Source organism: Kogia breviceps, chromosome 6 (genome assembly GCF_026419965.1).
Source record: "Kogia breviceps isolate mKogBre1 chromosome 6, mKogBre1 haplotype 1, whole genome shotgun sequence".
NCBI classification, from domain to species: Eukaryota; Metazoa; Chordata; class Mammalia; order Artiodactyla; family Physeteridae; genus Kogia; species Kogia breviceps.
Genome location: NC_081315.1, coordinates 64038329 through 64058596, shown reverse-complemented (window position 1 = coordinate 64058596; position 20268 = coordinate 64038329). Strand labels below are relative to the sequence as shown.

Below are 20268 nucleotides of genomic sequence, written 5' to 3'. Positions count from 1 at the left end.
TTTCTTTAATACAGTTATAGCTGGAGTTAAATACGAACAAGTCTGTAAGTTGCCCCTTGCCTCCCAGGGTCCATTCCTCCAAATCCATTCTCACTTTCTTCTTCAGTGAAAGAACCCTAAATTTTAGCTTGACACGTGGCCATGCAGAACGAAGACTACATTTCCCAGATTCCTCTGCAGCAAGGTGTCAGTTCAAACGGATACAAGTGGAAGTGGCTTGTCCAACTTCCAGCCTGTGCTCTTAAAGACATGAATGTGTCCTTGTTTTAGTTCTTCCCTGCTAGCTATTTTGCTGTACTCACTGGGTAGAGGTGGAGCAGCCATCTTGGACCATAAAGTAGAAGCACACTGAGGATGGTAGACCAATACAGAATGAGCTGTTATAGCAGTCTAGACTGCCTATGTTTACATATGGGAGATGAAATTCTATCTTAGTTAAGCCATCATTATGCTGTATAAGCCACTGTCAGTGGCTCCAGCTAACAAGCATAATAAATGACATTATTAAAATTGAGATTTTTTAATTTAAAAAAAGTGGTAGTACTTCTGAAAAATTTCTTACCAAGGAAGCTCAGTCAACCCTCCTTGTATGGCAATAGCAGACTTAACCCGGTTAGCAAACTGGACTGCATCTTCTCCTTCCTGGAAAAAAACAATCACAAGTACTTCCTTAAGACAGACTTTTCAAATAATGCTTTCAAATGTCTCACAATCATTTAGATTTGTTTTAAAGTATAAGATTCATATTTTAGCTCAAATATGCTCTATTCTGAGTCATAGCAAATATCATTTGTTCTATTAAGAAAACGCAGTGCTGTACTGTTTAATATTTTTATCACGTGTATATATGTTTATTATGCTCTATATTAGCCTTATTCAAGATATAAAACTCCACAATATCTGTAGGTTCAAGAAACCGACAGCAATTATAAAAACTATTATGGAAAAGAGTCTCTGAATATAAAACCAGCTTGATTTTGAAGAGAGCTAGGTATATATACGTTTTAATGACTAATGCTGAGAAAGCAGAAAGTCCAACTGTAGCTAATATGAGGAAGGGAGACACCCAGGTTTTCAGGTAAAGGTTTTCTTGCCTTTATCTGACTAGATAAAGCACCAAAGACCAGCTGTTATCTATGGCATACCTCTCTGGTCATGGGGGGCATGTACCACACATCACAGACAATGGCCCAGCTGGTCATCACTCGAAGCAAGTAGCTCACCATGTTGTATTTACTACTGTTCCAAAATGCATCACCAAACTGAGGATTATACTGAGAAAAGAGAAAAGAATATGTATTCCAGTTAGGAATTAAGAGGCAGTTTCTCATATCCATGTCAATGGATGATAAGCCAAACATCTCTATCAGACCCCCCAAAAAAGAGAAGCTACTTCACTTGACAGAAAGGATCCAAGGAGCAAACCAGATGTAGAAAACAAATTTATGGTTACCAGGGGGTAAGAGGGGGAGAGAGAAATTGGAAGATTGGGGTTGACACGTATGCACTATTGTATATAAAAGAGATAACTAATAAGGACCCTCTGTATAGCACCGGGAACTCTACTCAATACTCTGTAATGACCTATATGGGAAAGGAATCTAAAAAAGAGTGGATATGTGTATTTGTATAACTGATTCACTTTGCTATATACCTGAAACTAACACAACATTGTAAATCAACTATACTCCAATAAAAATTAAAAGAACAATTAAAGAAATTGCACTCCATTAAAAATTTTAAAAACAAACAAAAAAAACCCAAAGAGAAAACCAGGCCATATAACTTCCCTCACTAGAGCCAGAGAGCACTGATACAGGAGGGTTATTGACATGACTCTTAAATATCTGTCTCCCCACTTAACTGGAAGGTGGGTGAAAGGAGGAACAGTATCTGTTTTGCTTATCATGGTGTCCTCAGTACTCAGACACTGGCATGGCACACAGTACCACCCCACATATCTATATACATATCTCAATAGAGAGAAAAAGTGATCAAGCAAATGGGGCAACTGTAAATAATTGGTCAATCTGAGTAAAGAGTCCACAAGTATTCCTTATTCTTGCAAATTTTAAGTTTGAAATTATATCAAAATATTACCAAGTCACTGTCCTCTTTTGGGGGGGTGAGGGTGTTTTACCTTAATTGCAACTGGATATATGGTTCCTCCAATTTCAAAGCTTCCCTTTTTAAACATCATGACTGAAGTATTGTTGATGCAAGTTCCTATAAGGAAATGGGAGTAGAGGGTGAATATTTTTTAAAGCAGTCACTTTTAAAAGGAATCATTTTGATATAAAATAATTTAAAATATTCAAGTCATAACAAATTACAGATTTTTTTTAAAAATAAAAAAATTACATTTATTTTATTATCATTTTACAAATCAATTCCTGCCTAAGTAGTAGTAATTCGACAGTTCTAAGCAGGTTTAATAACGAACTTTTACTTTATTATTGGCTACTCTAAAGATACAATTTCCTCACTATAGGTGACAATTTCAGCACATCTTAAAATAAGGACTTTAAAGAAGTTATGGACAATACCTTTCTAAGTTCATTACCCAGAAAAAACTTCTAAGGTCAAAAAGGTACCAGAACTTCCATCAAATCTCAAAAGCAAGCAGGGAATTACTACCTCAGAGGCTGTCCCATCCCTATAGGACAGCATAGATCTGAACTAAGAATGCCAATTCTAGAACAATCCAATTCCTCATATATTTTTGGTACTTGTTATCAACTATAGCTTGGTAATAAGCACTGTCCCTTCTTACCTTCAGGAAAGATTAATATGGGTAATTTTTTCTTATCAGCAATATGTTCTCTTAGTCTGTGAAGAAAAATAAAGGATCAAAATTATACCATAAAAAAGAGAGAGGTGGGAATCCTCTTTGGTATTCTTCACTCTCTACTAACACAGATATACTTGTAAAGCAATAAGGAGGAAAGAAATAAGATACAAGTAAAGAAAATAAACTCAAGTTGGTCCCTTTCTAAAAAAAGTGTAAAGGCTGGTAAAGCTGAGATAGAGAGATTACAGCGGCCAGAGTATATACTGCTCCTCAGTAATCTCAAGATGGGGAACAGTTTCCTAACCTTAAAGAGATTTCAACAGGTACTTTCCCATTTTACTTTTAAAAGCATGGCCCACCTTCATCTTTACAGCAATGATCAGAGTGCCTTCAGTTAAAGGCCTCAGGTAAAAAGCTGTTTCCAAACAAAGGTTTCTGGTAAGCAACTGTACCCCAAGCCCCAGAAGTTCCTTCTCCTGTTCCATAAATAGCATTAGCTCTGTCTGTCTCTACATGGATTTAAGTGATAACAGTCATTCAGCAAACACTTAATCCACCATCTATTTATTCAGCCAACGGTTACCAATTATTTACCTTCAAGGTAGTAATTTTCAACTTTAAAAATTCAGTGACTGTACTATATCTAAGTCATGGCAATGTAAATGTATGGGCCTTCTAATCTCATCATCTATCCCACTATGACTACAGAATTCAAAAATTTTTAAATCTAGCTAAGACAGGTGATTCACCAGAAAAGGTCAACCACAAAGAGAGCTCCATATGTTTCAGTTTTAACCTTTAGTACTGCTCTGCCTTCTTTGGCAGGAAGACCAAGGCTTGAAAGATTTTATGCTACCCCAATGGGTACTGTGTAATGATGCTTCTTACCTCTTAGTAACCAGGTGTCGGTCCTTCATTTCTGAGCGTTCAAACCAGACATGTGGACAAGCCTTGACCATAGCTCTCTGAATAATTCCCATCAATCCACCATGAACCTGGCCAACCTAGAAGAACCATGAGAAAAAGGGGAAAATGCAAAGGCATAGCTGTCCAAAGAAAGCCTTTTTTTCTTTTTAGTACCAGTAAGTTCCTATTCCCCACTCAGAGAAAAGATTGGTCTTCTTCTACTGATTGAAGTTCTTAGTCTGTTCAAAGGACATGACTGGCCAAATATAAGCACAAAGTATTCTTTAGTAGCGCCTTTGAATTTTAAGCTATGTTGCTATACTAGCTTTACTCTAGCTTTAAAAAGTAGAGGTCTTTCATCTCAGTCAAGATAAGGGAAATACAAATTTAAACTACACTGAGGGACTTCCCTGGTGGTGCAGTGGTTAAGACTTCACGCTCCCAATGCAGGGGGCCCGGGTTCGATTCCTGGTCAGGGAACTAGATCCCACATGCATGCCTCAACCAAGAGTTCGCATGCCACAACTAAGGAGCCCACCTGCTGCAACTAAGACCCGGCACTACCAAAAGAATAAATAAATATTTTTTTAAAAAAACAAAACTACACTGAAATACAATTTCTGACCCATCAAATCAACAAAGATTCAAAAGCTTGACAATGTGCTCTGAGCCAAGGCTGTGGGAAACAGGCACTCTCATACATTGCTTGGGATGAGGAGATTACAACACCCATAGCAGGAAATTTGGCAAATTTATCAAAACTACATATACATTTATCCTTCAACTCAATAATTCCAGTTCTAGGAATTTACCCTGAAGATACAGCTCCAACAAAATGGAAATATATATGCACAAAGTTATAACTGCATTATTTGTAATTGCAACATATTGGAAAATACCTAAATGTCCAAACATAAGAACTTAGATGAATAAACCATGGTACATGCACACAATGGAGTACTATGCAGCTAGGAGAAGAATAAGGTTGATCTCTATGACTGATAAGGAGTGATTTCTAGGAGATAGCGTTAAGTGAAAAAAGCAATTGCAAAAGAGCAAATAAAGTATGCCACCTTTTGTGTTAGATGGAAGGGGAAGTATACACATGTATTTGTTTATCTCTACAAAAAGAAAACATACGCAAAACCAATGTAGTTGGAAACTTACAAGGCTAGGAGGGAATGGGGTAGAATGGACATGGGTGGAGTGACTTCTATGAGTAGTTTTTGTCTAGTTTTGACATTTCAAAGCATATTAATATCTCACAAATTTAAAAAATAAATCAATAAGGATGCAACTAGCAAAGTGAAAGCAAATTTAAACAAATGAACCCAACTGTATTTCAAATGAATAAAAGAACACTGAAGGAAGGGGGAGGAAAAAAATATCTAAGAAATTTATAAAAATAGTATTTGACCACATCTGCTTCATCTTGGGTGGGGTACCAAGAAATGCAAAATACCCTGAATTCTTTTTACAACGTATTTTTCTTTTTGTAGTAAAAAAGGTGAAGCAATTCTGAAGCAATTTTAGAGGTATTACAGGATTGAGAAAATGAGTAAACATGTTGATATTGTTGGGAAAAAGGGTATTCACTGTGAAGAAAAGGGAGATACAAATATAGGTTGCAGAAAACTAAGAAAGAACATGATGAATTGAATGAATTGTTACAGACTCATATTTCCAATATTATATTAGTATTACACATAAATATGACATATAAACATATTAAAAATAGAAACATTTTACACACATTTTTACACAGAGAGAGAGAAAGCAGCACATGAGCATGTAAATAATAAAGCAAATGGCGCAAAATGTTACCAACAGGTAAATGTGGATAAAGGGCATATGGATGTTCCATGCAACATTCTTCTTATTACAGTTTCTCTCTAAGTTAGAAAATATTTCTAGATTTTTTTTAAAAGTAGAGAGCTTTGTTTAGGAAGAAAAAAAAAAAACTCTGAAAAGGCACTAAGAAGAGATCTTGATGTATAGTTTATATTTAGCCAAAAGAGGACAAATACAACCTCTGGATGTTAGTTGTACAGTTCCTCCCACTTCTGTCCTCTGTTGCCTCTGATTTAAATCTGGTTGGCTTAGAAAGGATGGAGACGGGGGGGGGGGGGGGGGGGGGGGGGGGGGGGGGCGGGGGGGGGTGGGACAAAATAGTTGAAGAGGATTAAGAGGTACAAACTTTCAATTAGAAAATAAATAAGTAATGGTATGTAATGTACAGCATAGAGAATATAGTCAATAATGTTGCAATAACTTTATATGGTGGCAGATGGTTACTAAACTTATAGTGGTGATCAATTCATAATGTGTATGTGTTGAATCACTATGTTGTATGCCTGAAACTAATATAATATTGTACTCAATTACAATTAAAAAATTAAAACTAAAATAATAAAGAAATCCAACTGGCTTTTGGTTTCTATCACTCAACCCATCAGAAAGTTCACAGGTTCTATGCTTTTCTAAGCCTTGGCTAATATTGTAAATTTTACAATTGTATACTGCACCTGTAATTGCACTTATATATGATCAAGAAGGATGGAAAATAATAACAAAATTCTGAGGCCCTCAGTCACAAATGAGTTATACTCAACTCTTTGTTGACCAGGACAGGGAATGAATATTGTATCAGAAACACAAAATCATGATTAGGCAAGTTGGTTAAGACGCCTGAACCTCTGCTTTCTCAACTACAACATCTCAGCCCTAACCCCTTTGGATTATAGGGAAGGTCAAACACAATGGATGTGAAAGTGCTTGTCCACATAAATGCAAGGAATTATTATATATACCCAGAACTGGGTGGGGTCTACTCAGGATTGTTAACATGAGGGTTTCTGGATGGGCTTTCTGGTGTCTCTGGATGGGCTTTCTGGGATCCATAAACATCTTGAAATTATACACAAAATTTTGTTTGTATGATGCAAATGTATGCTGTTGTTTTTCTAAAAAAAAGGATACATAAATACTAACTGATTGCTAACCTAAAAAAGGTTAAGAACTACCAATTCCCATTAAGTCTTTCCAGAGTGGTGGCTAAAGCTTCCTTAAATTCAGAAAGAGCTCCACAACTTAGAGAAATTTAATAACGTGTTAAAATGTGGTTGCCCAAGAGTTATATAACTGAACTTGTATCTTAGACAGATTAAATATCTGGCAGTGAGCTAGGAGCTTTTACAAAGGTCTTCAAACCCCCCTCAATGACTGTATAAGCCACAGATTGTCAGCTACCAACACACATGCCAGCACTCCCTACTTGCCTATCTGCAGCAGACACTTAAATCAACAATAGCTCCCTTCATATGCCTTCCTTTCCAGGAAAGCACACCAGACCATGACTATCAGTCATAGGAGGAGGGGACTCAGAGGTACAAACTACTATGCAGAAAATAAATAAGCTACAAAGATACGTTGTACAGCACAGGGAATACAGCCAATATTTTATAATAACTATAAATGGAATATAACGTTTAAAAATTGTGAATCACTATGTTGTACACCTGAAACTCATATAATACTGTACATCAACTATACCTCAAAATAAATAAATTAATTAATTAAATAATGGCTCCCTTCAAATGCCTTCCCAGGAAAGCACACCAGACCATGACTATCAGTCACTGGAGCTGACACGTGAAATAAAATCCATCTGTTCTCTCTGAAGCCCAAGCCACCACCATGAGATATGAAAAGAGGATTCCCCAGGATTCCTCTCCCATTATTCTATTCACACGCCAGCTTAGGGCATATTTACCACGAGCCAGAAAGAATTATCTTTAGTGATCCTCCAAATTTTACTTGACATATACATAAAAGAGAGGGAGGAAATCTTGACAAGTTCTTCAAGGTCACAGAAAACACCCTTTGAATTGAAAACATGCCAGAAATGCCACAAAAAGGTCTTTTGAGGTGTCTGATTTTTACTGTGGGCTTTGTGGTTTGTTGGTGGGGTTTTTTTCTTTTCTTTTCTTTTGCGGCTGTAGGCAAGAACTGAGAAAGGCAATGTGGTATATATATCTACCTTCCTTGCTTGATCTTCATTAAAGGGACAGGTTTTTTTTCTTTAATTGCATATGACTCCCTGAAGGGAGACAGAACTAATTGGCTGGTAAGGGATTTGTACAGCTCTAAGGAGGAAGACTTTAACATCTCAAAGTGTCATTAAACATTGCAGGGATTTTTTTTTTTTTTACGTTTTTATTGCTTATTAAACATTGCAGGGATTTTACAAGCAAGATGGAATCAACTTTATAAAGTCCAATCATGCTCAAGTATGTCTACATTTCATTAATTTCTTACTACCTTAAATATAATGGCTGTTTTCCTTCTTTTTCTTGCACTATATATTCCTCGTGTAACTATATTAATACTGAGAACTTATATACTTACATAGTATAACCCCGTCACTTTCTAATATAAAACTAACTTTCTAATTTGTGCCAAAATAAAACAAAAGTTTGAAGAATCCACAACACATGCAATTACTTGAAATATCAACGCGTTGTTCTTACCATAGCATAGCATCCATCCGTTGTCAAGATCAAAACATCTATCGGTGAAGTATGGTTGGCAACACAAATGCCTCCCTTCTGGGGTCTGTACTGCCTGCAATTACAAACAATGGTTAATACTAAATCTTGAAAAATGGCCACTATTTTGCAGAACAGCATGTAGAAATTCATGCTATTTTGCTTTTAAAAGTACACTAAAAAAATAAAGTTTCAAAGTATACGGGCTCATCTTAAAAAGGTTGTCGGGCTTCCCTGGTGGCGCAGTGGTTGAGAATCCGCCTGCCGATACAGGGGACACGGGTTCGTGCCCCGATCCGGGAAGATCCCACATGCCGCGGAGCGGCTGGGCCCGTGAGCCATGGCCGCTGAGCCTGCGCGTCCGGAGCCTGTGCTCCGCAACGGGAGAGGCCACAACAGTGAGGCCCGCATACCACAAAAAAAAAAAAAAAAAAAAAGGTTGTCTCCAGGCAGTATGATGGGAGGGGGGTAAGAGTATAGGAAGAGGGGCCCATGATTTTCCCTTTACATATATTTATATCACTTTTCTATAATGATCATATTGTCCTTTTATGATGAAAAACTAATTTTAAAACATTAGACTGAATTACAAAGATTCCATAACTTTAATAAACTTTGTATATGTAAGTTTTACTTATTTTACCATAAGTATTTTCACATTATTTCAATCTTCATAAGTATCACTTTCAGTGGCTTCAGGATGATCCAGACTAAATTCACTGTAGTTTCCTCCTTCCTATCCCCCTAAAACAGAGGTTGGCAAACTCTTCTTATCGCAGGCCAGAGAGTAAATACTTTAGGCTTTGCAAGCCAGCCAATCCCTGTCAAAATTCCTGGACTCTGCTATTTTGTTACAAAGGCCGCCACAGATAATACATAAATGAATGAGCATGGCTGTGTTCCAATAAAACTTTATTTACAAAAATCAGATGGCAGGCCACATGTCGCCTACAAGCCCATAGTTTAGTGTGTCAACCTCTGTCCTAAAGTTCAAATGGTATTTCACACTAATGAAGCAAAGTGGTTTTCTTTGGACCCATACAGAGAAGAAAGGGAACCAAATGCATTACAACTTTAGTATGTTTTCCTTAAAATTAGAAGCAATTCTACAATAAGTTGTGAACTCCTATATAATTAAAGCTCCTCTTCTGTAGAAGATGTTTCCTCTAATCACACTTTTACCAAAACATTTTCTTCTAATCCTCACCCCAAAACTCACAGCCCAATCACAAATCCTGTAATTTTAGAAATTTAAGGGGACTTTTATGTTGGTAACACATGGTAAAGCCAGAAGATGAAATGTTTCCCTTCTACAAAAAAGACACAGACATCCAGTCACACAGATATAGAGAGAAAACGAGTGGTTAAAAGTGTGTATGGCAGGGGCATCACAGGGGTGGAGAGTGGGAGGTGCAAACTACTGGGTGTAAGACAGGCTCAAGGATGTGCTGTACAACACAGGGAATATGGCCCATATTTTATAATGACTGTAAGTGGCAAGTAACTTTTAAAAGTTGTATAAAAATTTTAAAATTTTTTTAGAAAGATCCTGTCAGTAAAAAAAAGACACTTGTCCTATAACTTTTAAAATAATGATATTAAATATAAAAAAATAAAATTTAGTTTCCAGAAAAGTAATTCAAAAACAATCAAAATGACCTCCATGTAGCTAATAACTTCACTTACTACCTTTCTCCTCTCTGATGAGGGGTGAGGTAAGCAGAATGCTGGGTTCTGTTTTAAGGCTCAGCTGTGGGATTTTAGAAGTGGCAGAGCTGAGACTAGAAACCAGACTCAGGATTCCCAAGTCTAGCCCTCTCTCCACCATTCTGCAGGCCTGTCACCTTCACCATTTAAAATTTTTTACATGGAACCAGTTTAAAACCTGACTCTCCCATTTACTAGCCACGTGACCCTAGACAACCAAACCCAGAGCTTCCATTTCTTCACCCCGTAAAACAGGATAACATAGCACCTTCTCAAAGGGATCACCTATGAGAAGTACAGGCCTGGCCTGCACAGCATAAATGCCTATTTATTAAGGTCATTACATGTTTATTATTATGTTCCCTCTGCAAACGGATTGCTTTTGAAAAGTAAGGGTTTTTTTTGTTTGTTTTTTAAACATCTTTATTGGAGTATAATTGCTTTACAGTGATGTGTTAGTTTCTGCTGTATAACAAAGTGAATCAGCTATACGTATACATACTTCCCCGTATCTCCTCCCTCTGTCATCTCCCTCCCACCCTCCCTATCCCACCCCTCTAGGTGGTCACAAAGCACTAATCTCCCTGTGCTATGCGGCTGCTTCCCAATAGCTATCTATTTTACATTCGGTAGTGTATATACGTCCATAGCACTCTCTCACTACGTGCCAGCTTACCCTTCCCCCTCCTCGTGTCCTCAAGTCCATTCCCTATGTCTGCATCTTTATTCCTGTCCTGGCCCTAGGTTCTTCACAACCTTGAAAAGTGTTTTTGTGCACTGTTATGTCTGTGATGCTCTAAGCAGGAGGGGTGAACACACTGGAAATACTCTTATTTCACCTGCTTCTTTCCACCTACTACTGTCAATCACAAGCTGATTTACCTAGAGAAAGGCTGGCAGGAAGCCAGCCAACACTCACTTGTTATGATAATGAATGGTACCAGAGAGGGCCCGAACACAGATCCTGCAGCAAGTCAGGTGGACCAGTTCACTCAGCCGGTTTTTGAGGCTGAAGGAAAGAGAAAACATTTTATTGTGCAGCTCTGGGCACTCCTAAGAAACAATACAATAAAAGCTTCAATGTACTCCTTGACAGCAGCATACATTTCAATTCTCACTGTCTCGCTGAGGTATTTAGGACAAAACTCTAATGGAAAATAGCTTCCACCCTGACCAATGATAAATCCTGACCAAGCACTAGCATGATAAAATTCCTGCCCAAGATAAGCTGAAGCTTCTTTGGTCTCAGCCTCATGAGCTGGACAATACTACAAGACTCTCTTGCTTTCCTTGAGTCCCTCAGTCCATTTGCTTCCTTCTCTTCACTTCCCCTTTTGAAAAGCAACTTCTGTCAGTTTAAATGTAAGCATCATGGGAAATCAAATAAAGACTATGAAGATGAAGTGAGCAGCATTTTAATACGCATGCTGAGGCCATAAATTTGACGCAGTTCATAGGAATCACACAAATATTCTCTTTGTGGATACAGCTAAGAAGATGGACAATCCTATTAATGTCTGGGAGGAAGGAAACATTTCACCTGCTTTCTGGCAGCTGTCCAACCAGTGTAGTTCCTATAACCAAAAAACTGATCCCAATGAAAGCCAAGGTAACCCTGAAAAAAGAAAAGAAACAGTAATGCAAAACCTAGTTGAACAGTAGGGGGAAAAGGGAAGGAATATAAAGTTCATAAAAAATTAAATTGTAAATAACTTGAGGAGCATCTAGCTATGCAATATGATGCAGCCATTCAAAGAATTGGGCAAATCTATAGATTCTGACATGGAAGAATGGTTCTTTGTACATTTTGAGAAAAAAAAAGAGCAAACTTCTAAATAATGTGTAGAGTATGATACCATTTTCAAAATAACAGCAAGCACATAACCAGTCTATAGAGGCATATAGCAGGCCTGGAAATTTGTTCACAAAACTGCCACGTTCAATCTATGCAATCATCAAAGGGTTAAGCGGGCTAGTGAAGAGAATAAAAGTCTTGCTGTTCTGCTTTTCTGAAGTATTTTTTTAAAATTTTTTAAATATACACATATTAACTTCTTAGAAAAGAGTTTTACGCTGTATAAAGGAGTCATTTCAGGTTGGAAGTAGTTAACTTACTTTGTTCGAGATACTTTGGTGTGGCATGGTGAGGTTGTAAAAGGAAAATACCTTGCAAAGGTCTGAAAATAACTTGTTTTTCTATGCTTTTTAATGATGGGGGCAAAAGGGCACAATTCAAATTTTTCTCAAAGAAATTTACAATTTATAGCAAATGACGAGAAAGTTTTACTTAAAGGCTCTTTCATAATAAGAGCACCAAGTTATATCACCATGTAGGAATCCTTCCATGCAAATCTAAGTGTGGTTCCCTTGTGCGGTTCTAGGTAGCTCAGAAGTTAGTAAACAAGGTGACAGACAATACCTGTCATTTCCACAGACACTTTCTCATTTTTGAAAAGTGCTTTTACTTTCAAAAATGAAATAGTCATGTTTAGCAATGTAAACAGAATTACTCAAAAAGAAAAAGCTGAGATTTTATACCTTCCAAAATAAATGGGGCTTCCTTATAAAGACCTTGTTAAGTTGTTAAACCTTGTTAAAGTCTTGGTTTAACACCTTTTGACACAGCAATTTGAAGGTCCGATTCAGTTTTTCTTCGGATGCCATATTTCCATGTCAGTCACTAATGCAATAACTAAATGACTGTTTAATCTCATCCATCGATTACACAAATGTTTTAAAATAATGTTGTGTCATCTTGTCCTAATGAGAATCACTTGTTCCTACACATTAAATCAGAAGAGGTTATATATTTTAACATGTTTAACAACTGGGTTCAAAACTATTGAACATTTTTATTTGCTAAATTAACAGAAAATTCTGTTTTCCAGTCTCAGGGCGCCAACATGAGAGTTCTCACAGATGACACAAGTTTTCTGCCACAATCTGTGTTGCTGAAGAGCTTTACTGAGATACAATTCACACGTCATACAATTCACCACTTAAAGTGGCAATTCAATAGTTTTTGCCACATTCACAGTTATTCAACCATCAACACAATTTTAGCACAATCTGTTTTTTAAATGCTCAATTTTGTAGCAACCGCTTCTTTTAAAAAGCATTTACAAAGCAATTCTTTCCCATGAAGAGTATGTACTAAGAGTAGAAGCCAAAGTTCTGCCATTTTCTTCTTGTTCTTGGATGCTTATACTACTGGATTATCCTAAATCTGTGGTTTCTTTGCAAGAATCTTTTATGTCACGTATCTATTTTATGAGCATTAACTTAAACTAGATAATAGAATCATATCACTATTTGGTGGGCACCCCCAGCAAGTGAAAGCTAACCAACATATGAGAGCATCTCAAGTACTCTGGGTTGTAAAATCCTCATTCTTTCTTCAGGTTGCCTTGGATACGGTGCCTGACCCATGGACCAAGTGAAGATGTACGAGCTCGTCTATATATTCAACTTTACTGAAATTCCATTTCTTTATAAGAATAAAAATAAAATCAATGGAAGCACTGATTATAAATAGACTAGAAACTTCTTTTTTTTTTTTTTTTTTTGCGATACGCGGGCTTCTCACTGTTGTGGTCCTCCCGTTGGGGAGCGCAGGCTCCGGACGCGCTGGCTCAGCGACCCTGGCTCACAAGCCCAGCCACAGCATGTGGGATCTTCCCGGACCGGGGCACGAACCCATGTCCCCCGCATCGGCAGGCGGGTTCTCAACCACTGCGCCACCAGGGAAGCCCTAGTCTAGAAACTTCTAATAAATAAAAGCTGAAACATTTCTCAAACACAACAACGGATAATCTTGTGCATCCCCAGAGTGCATGAACCCCACTTCGGGAACACTGGCTTAATGTTCAAGCAAGTGTGTCCTAATTTCACTTTGCTATCACAGCTGAAATGATTCCCCAAAGACATACCCCAACATCTACACAGTGGCAACATGAGCACAAGAAAAGAGAAAGAGCTTCTTAGAAATATGTGCCTTTGCCTACACTTAAGCAATCTCTTCCCGCATAATAAATCTGAATGAGGCAAGGATAGGCCACCCTAGGGATGGTAAAGAGGTTTCAACTCATGTGCCAATTTTAGTCAGCTGGAAGCAACTGCCTGGAAAGCTGTATCGAGAGCACACCAAGGCCATCTCCAGGGAAATGAAGCAAGACAATCAATCGACAGAAATATCATGCCTGGCACCCGTGCTACTACCTGCCATCACCATGCTAAACAGACCATAACCACTTCACCCCACTGCCTAGTGTCTCTCCTTCAACTCACAGTCCACACTGTGGCTCCAGTAAACTGGGCTTTGAGGCTACTTCCTCATGAGGCAGCACACAAACTCAGAACCAAAACGGGGCCCAACTGGTGAACTTTTAATAAGAAAAGTGAATGATCAAAATGGAACTAGGTGGAACAAATTCACCCTTCCAAATATCTCTCTCCCATGTGGTAACCACTCTGAGGAATTTTTTTTTCTCCTGTGCAGCTATGAATGGCTACAGACCAGCAAAGAGAGGCAGTCACAGTTTGGATGACACTCTGGTGAATGTGAAACTGTAAATACTCTCTTCTTTTTTCTAACTTCCCTTTTCTATCCATCCTCAAATTTTCCATGACTGAAAGAGCAACATGGATGCAGTTAACATATACTGGATTCTGAATACACACTTTCATTTGGGAAAAACGTGAGAGAATAAATAATATGTTTTTGTGGAGGTCACGTTTACTGGTGTTTTCTAAATGGGAAGGGGTGGGTTAGTATCATTACTACTCTTGTGTGGCCATTACATACACGATTTAAAAAGAAAGCTGAGTCGGGCTTCCCTGGTGGTACAGTGGCTAAGAGTCTGCCTGCCAGTTCAGGGGACACGGGTTCGGGCCCTGGTCTGGGAAGATCCCACATGCCGCCGAGCAACAAAGCCCGTGCGCGACGACTGCTGGGCCTGCACTCTAGAGCCCGCGAGCCACAACAACTGAGGCCCACGTGCCTAGAGTCCGTGCTCTGCAACGAGAGAGGCTGCCACAGGGAGAAGCCTGAGCACCGCAACGAAGAGCTGCAACTAGAGAAAGCCCATACGCAGCAACGAAGACCCAATGAGGCCAAAAATAAATAAATAAAATTAATATATTTTTTAAAAAAAGAAAGCTGAACCGATTGTACCATCAAGTTACTGGGCAGGAGACATACCTCAGAGGTAGTAGGACACAGTAGCGCACTATGACGCCCAGTACCCACACCATGGTGAGCTTCGGACTGATGTACTGGAAATTTACATTGGTCCTTGTGAGAAGATTCCATGACACTAGCTCCTCTGAGGAGAACCTCTGGGTCACTTCGTCTTCCACAATGGCTTCCAATCCCTTCTTGGAGAAATAAAACACGTCAGACAGCTCAAAGTCCCTTCCTCGCAGACCAGACAGCCCTTTTTCCATGGGTGACTCATCTCTTTGGATAATACCTTAAAAGAAAGCATCAGGACATGAGAAAATGCCATAGAACAGAAGAACAAGTGATCAAAGATGCTACTTTAACTGTGCAGAAGACAAATAAATAAATCTAATGGGTAATATGAAGCAGATTTCAGAAATAAAAGACAAGCAACTGAAGTGGGAAAAGAGGTAAAAATCCCTGAGTCTGCATGAAACGGCTTCTACCCAATGATTTCAATTCATTACAGAGGAATTTGGTCCTCAATAACCCTTTTGCTTGCACCTTCTCCTTATGAATCATTAGCAAAAGAACTCACAGAAACAAACTCTCCCCAAGTATAAATCTAGACTGTGTAGAAACAAAGATTTATGTTTTCCCCAGATAAAAACTATAAAGCCAGAAAGCAGGCAAAATGGCAAAAGATATTTACCACAAATAACAAAAGTTTGATGTTTTCAATATGTAAAAATTATTTAATAAGAAAAACATAGGCTCCTGCAAAAAAGTAAGCAAAGTTCATGAACTGAATTCGTAGAAAAAAGATAGTTAATAAATATTTCAAAGCCTTTTTACTAGTAGTCAAAGAAACGTGAATCAGACAGAGTGGCCTATTTGCATGATCAAATCAGCAACATGTTTGTTTAATGATAAAGTTCAAAGACAGAAATGACACAGGTACTCTCATACTCAATTTGTACAAGTGTGGAACTAGGAGCAATTTTGTCAAAATCTGTTTGGCATGAAGAAACTAAAAACAGTTTTGCTGATGATTCAATAATTCCAGTTCTAGGAATCTGTCATAAGAAAATAATCAGAAACGCAGGCAAGAGTGTTCACTGTAGCATTTTCATTATAATAGATCCAGACAGGGACTTCCCTGGTGGCACAGTGGTTGAGAGTCTGCCTGCCAATGCAGGGGACACGGGTTCGAGCCCTGGTCTGGGAGGATCCCACATGCCGCGGAGTGACTGGGCCCGGGAGCCACAGTTACTGAGCCTGCGCGTCTGGAGCCTGTGCTCCACGCAAGAGAGGCCCACGCATCGCGATGAAGAGTGGCCCCCGCTCGCCGCAACTGGAGAAAGCCCTCGCACAGAAACCAATACTCAACACAGCCATAAATAAATAAATAAATTTTTAAAAAACAAAAAAAAAGAATCTGCCTGCCAATTCAGGGAACGTGGGTTCGAGCCCTGGTCCGGGAAGATCCCACATGCCGTGGAGCAACTAAGCCCGAGCACCACAACTACTGAGCCTAAGCTCTAGAGCCCGCGAGCCACAACTACTGAAGCCCTCACGCCTAGAGCCCATGCTCCGCAACAAGAGAAACCAACGCAATGAGAAAGCCCGCGTGCAGCAACGAAAACCCAACGCAGCCAAAAATTAATTAATTAATTAATTTTAAAAAATAGATCCAGACAATGAGATATAGTATATACATTATTAAAAACTATAATGTTAAGTGAAAAAAGTCAGGATCTAAAACTATGCTTTACTCTTAACTCTATGAAATATATATATATAGTAAAAACATCCAGAAGGAAACATTGTTATCTCTGGGCAATAGGACTAGGCTTTCCTCTTTATACTGTTATTGTATTTTCCATAAAGAAAATAATTCAAAGATTCTTTAAAGTAGCATAAGTTTGGTAGATTGAAAAATGACTACTGCCACCCAGTTCTACCCACTGAATAAAAATAATAGATGAGAAGATCTTCAAAATAGAAAGTAGCTATATACACAGTGACATGGCTATCCATTTGTCCCTATGGGGCGTATCACAAATGAATTTACTTCTTACATTAATTAGAAAAGTCAAGACTTAAGACGTTAAGTTCCCTGAAAGAAGACCCCCTTTGATTTTCTCATTTTTCAGTTTACTAGGAAATCAGTGAGGTAAGTGGAGACAGCTACGTTATCTACCCTCTGGAGAACTTGGATGTGCATCTGTAGGAGGAGCTGTAATATACCCATTTTTTGAAGGAATGGCAGCGTAATGCACTGGAGTAGAAAGTGAAGAGGATCTGGAATCCAAAGTCAAGTTCTGTTAGGACAACCACCAGCTTGCTCTATGACCAGGGATAACCAGTAAGTCACCTAACTTTGTGTCCTCCTTTATAAAATGGGGGGCAGGGGGCTGGGAAAGTCCTCACAAAGGCTAAAGTTTTCTGATTTTACTTTTGAGTTTTTTGGTGGGTTTTGTTTGGTTTTGCCCACATGCAAAGCTAATACCTAGTCACCTTAAGAGTGAGAGCACTAAAGTAAGTTCTTGAATGATCATTAGATTATCTTTTTCAGTAGCGTATTCCAAGTGGTTTAATCTTTCCTCATCTCTGCAAAGGTTTACTCAGTATTAGAAAATGAACCAAATAGTTTTGTTACTGAATTACCCTCTTGCTCTGTAGGTACTGCAGTACCACTGAGAGCAGGTTACTCAATCTGAGTACTGGCCAATATTTAGCAGTGCAAGTGTTTCATTATTTAGCAATGTATAGACTTTTTTTATTAAGTCTGGAAGGGAAGAGATGAACAGTTACTTGGGAAATCGCTGAATGAAATACACTGGAGACAGGAGACTGCCCTTCTAAACAAATAACCTTTTTCAGAAGGATCAGAGATAAAAATACAAGTTCAAGTTGCCTCATATTATTTAACTGAGCCAGGAGAGAAGAGATCTGTAAACAGAAGCCAACCCCTTAGCCACTACACATTTGATGTGCAATGTTTTTTATGCCCTCTGACCTACTTTATTCTGTGTAAAATATAACTCCATTTTATATTTTCCTTAAGCCTCTTTCAAAAGTATGTGGGTAACTGCAATGCATCTAACTGACAAAGGATTCATTTCCAAACTATATTAACATACAAAAAATTAATAAGAAAACATCAAAGAACTCAGTTAAAAAAATGCTTAAGTATATGGCAAGGAATTCATAAAAAGAGTAAGCCTAATGACTTACTTACTTTTTTTTTTTTTTTTTTTTTTTTTTTTTTTTGTGGTATGCAGGCCTCACTGTTGTGGCCTCTCCCTTGCGGAGCACAGGCTCCGGACGCGCAGGCTCAGCGGCCATGGCTCACGGGCCCAGCCGCTCCGCGGCATGTGGGATCTTCCCAGACCGGGGCACGAACCCGTGTCCCCTGCATCGGCAGGCGGATTCTCAACCACTGCGCCACCAGGGAAGCCCGACTTACTTACTTTTAAATAAACATTTAAAACCATGTTCAGCTTCCCTATAATCAGAGAAATGCAAAAACCACAATGAGATGCTATTTCATACCCATGAAGACCGATAAAAGTTTTTAATTAAATAATATCAAGTGTCGGTAAAGACCTGGGACAAGGGAATGTAATTAGCACAACCACACTAGAAAACAATTTGGCACTGTCTAGTAAATTTAAAGATATTCACAGCCCAAGACGCAGCAACTCTACTTCCAGGTACACTGCAGGAAGATCTGCGTTTAATAATTGCAAATATACAGAAAAACTGCAGTGATGGTCCACTTTACCCAGATCCACGAACCGCCAACGTTTTGTCACATTTGCTTTACTGTCATATCTCTGTATGTATAAAACAATACTATATTCTGAACCACTTGAGAATAAATTGCAGACGTCATGCCCCTTACCCCCAAATATTTCAGCATAGATTTACTTAGGACATGGAGCTTCACTTATTTAACCACAGTACTTTTTTTTTTTTTTTGGCCTTGCCGGAGGGCTTGTGGGATCTTAATTCCCCAACCAGAGATTGAACCAGGGCCACGGCAGTGAAAGCACCGAGTCCTAACTGCTGGACTGTCAGGGAACTCCCATAACCACTGTACAATTATCAAAATGAGGAAAGTTGACATTACTGCAACACTAGTATCTACAGACCTTATTGAAATTCTGACAATGGTACCAATATCTTTCACAGCATTTTTTTCCTGGTCCAGGATTCAATCCAGGATTGTACAATACATGTCGTCTCTGTAGTCTCCTATTATATGAAAAGTTTCCTCAGCCTTTCTTTGTTTTTCAAGATACTGACATTTCTTAAGAGCACAAGCCATTTATTTTGTAGAATGTCTCAATCTGGGTTAACGTGATGTCTCTTCATGCTTAGATGCAGGTTGTATACTTTGGGCAGGAATACTATGTAAGTGATGCTGTATCCTTCTCAGTGCATCACATGGGGAGGCACTGATGTCAGTTTGTCCCATGATTTGTGACGTTTAATTTTGACCAGTTGGTTTAAGGTAGTCAGTGCTTACAGGGTTCCTCCACTGTGAAGTTACTATTTTTCTCTTTTTGATTAATAAGTAGGTAATTATTACCTATAAGTATCTATAAAAGGGAGATGCTTTGAAACTACGGAAATATCCTGCTCCTCACACTTTCACCCCAAATAAATTAGTACTATGTGTCTTTTAAAATAGTATTTTCTCTCTCCTTCATTCCTTCCATATTTATTATTTGGTATTCCACTTTAAGGAAGAACTTTTTCCTTATATTCTAGAGAGCTTCTTATAAAATTGTGCACAAACAGGTATATATAAGAACATCTTGCCACAATGTTTATAACAGCAAAATAGTGGAATCAATACAAAGGTTCATTCAATAGGTGGATATACAGCAATATACACAAATATCGGGACTTCCCTGGAGGTCCAGTGGTTAAGACTCTGCGGGTTTGATCCCTGATCGGGGAACTAAGATCCCACATGCCACCCACATGGCGTGGCCAAGAAAAATTTAATTTAATTTAATTTTTAAAAAATATATACAAATATTGAATCATTATATTGTACACCTGAAACTAATATAATGTTATATGTCAATTATATGTAAATAAGTGGCAGCTCATATTTTTAAAAATGGATATATGAAGTA

General features: G+C 38.4%; 1 protein-coding gene across 12 annotated transcripts in view; it reads right to left on the bottom strand.

Annotated features, from left to right (window-relative positions):
- GPAT3 (glycerol-3-phosphate acyltransferase 3) overlaps positions 1-20268 on the bottom strand; it is a 58742-nt gene that overhangs the window by 4975 nt on the left and 33499 nt on the right. For 8 of the 12 annotated variants that reach the window (XM_059066987.2, XM_059066989.2, XM_067035972.1 and 5 more), the window contains 9 exons: positions 15152-15422; positions 11492-11566; positions 10871-10960; positions 8227-8320; positions 3680-3795; positions 2774-2829; positions 2141-2226; positions 1146-1274; positions 563-642 (listed from right to left, as the gene is read on the bottom strand). In XM_059066987.2, the coding sequence (XP_058922970.1) occupies positions 563-642; positions 1146-1274; positions 2141-2226; positions 2774-2829; positions 3680-3795; positions 8227-8320; positions 10871-10960; positions 11492-11566; positions 15152-15422 (997 nt within the window). Of the gene's footprint in view, positions 1-562; positions 643-1145; positions 1275-2140; positions 2227-2773; positions 2830-3679; positions 3796-8226; positions 8321-10870; positions 10961-11491; positions 11567-15151; positions 15423-18588; positions 18624-20268 lie in introns of all 12 variants that reach the window. The other 4 variants (XM_067035977.1, XM_067035976.1, XM_067035974.1 and 1 more) reach the window with 2 other exon arrangements.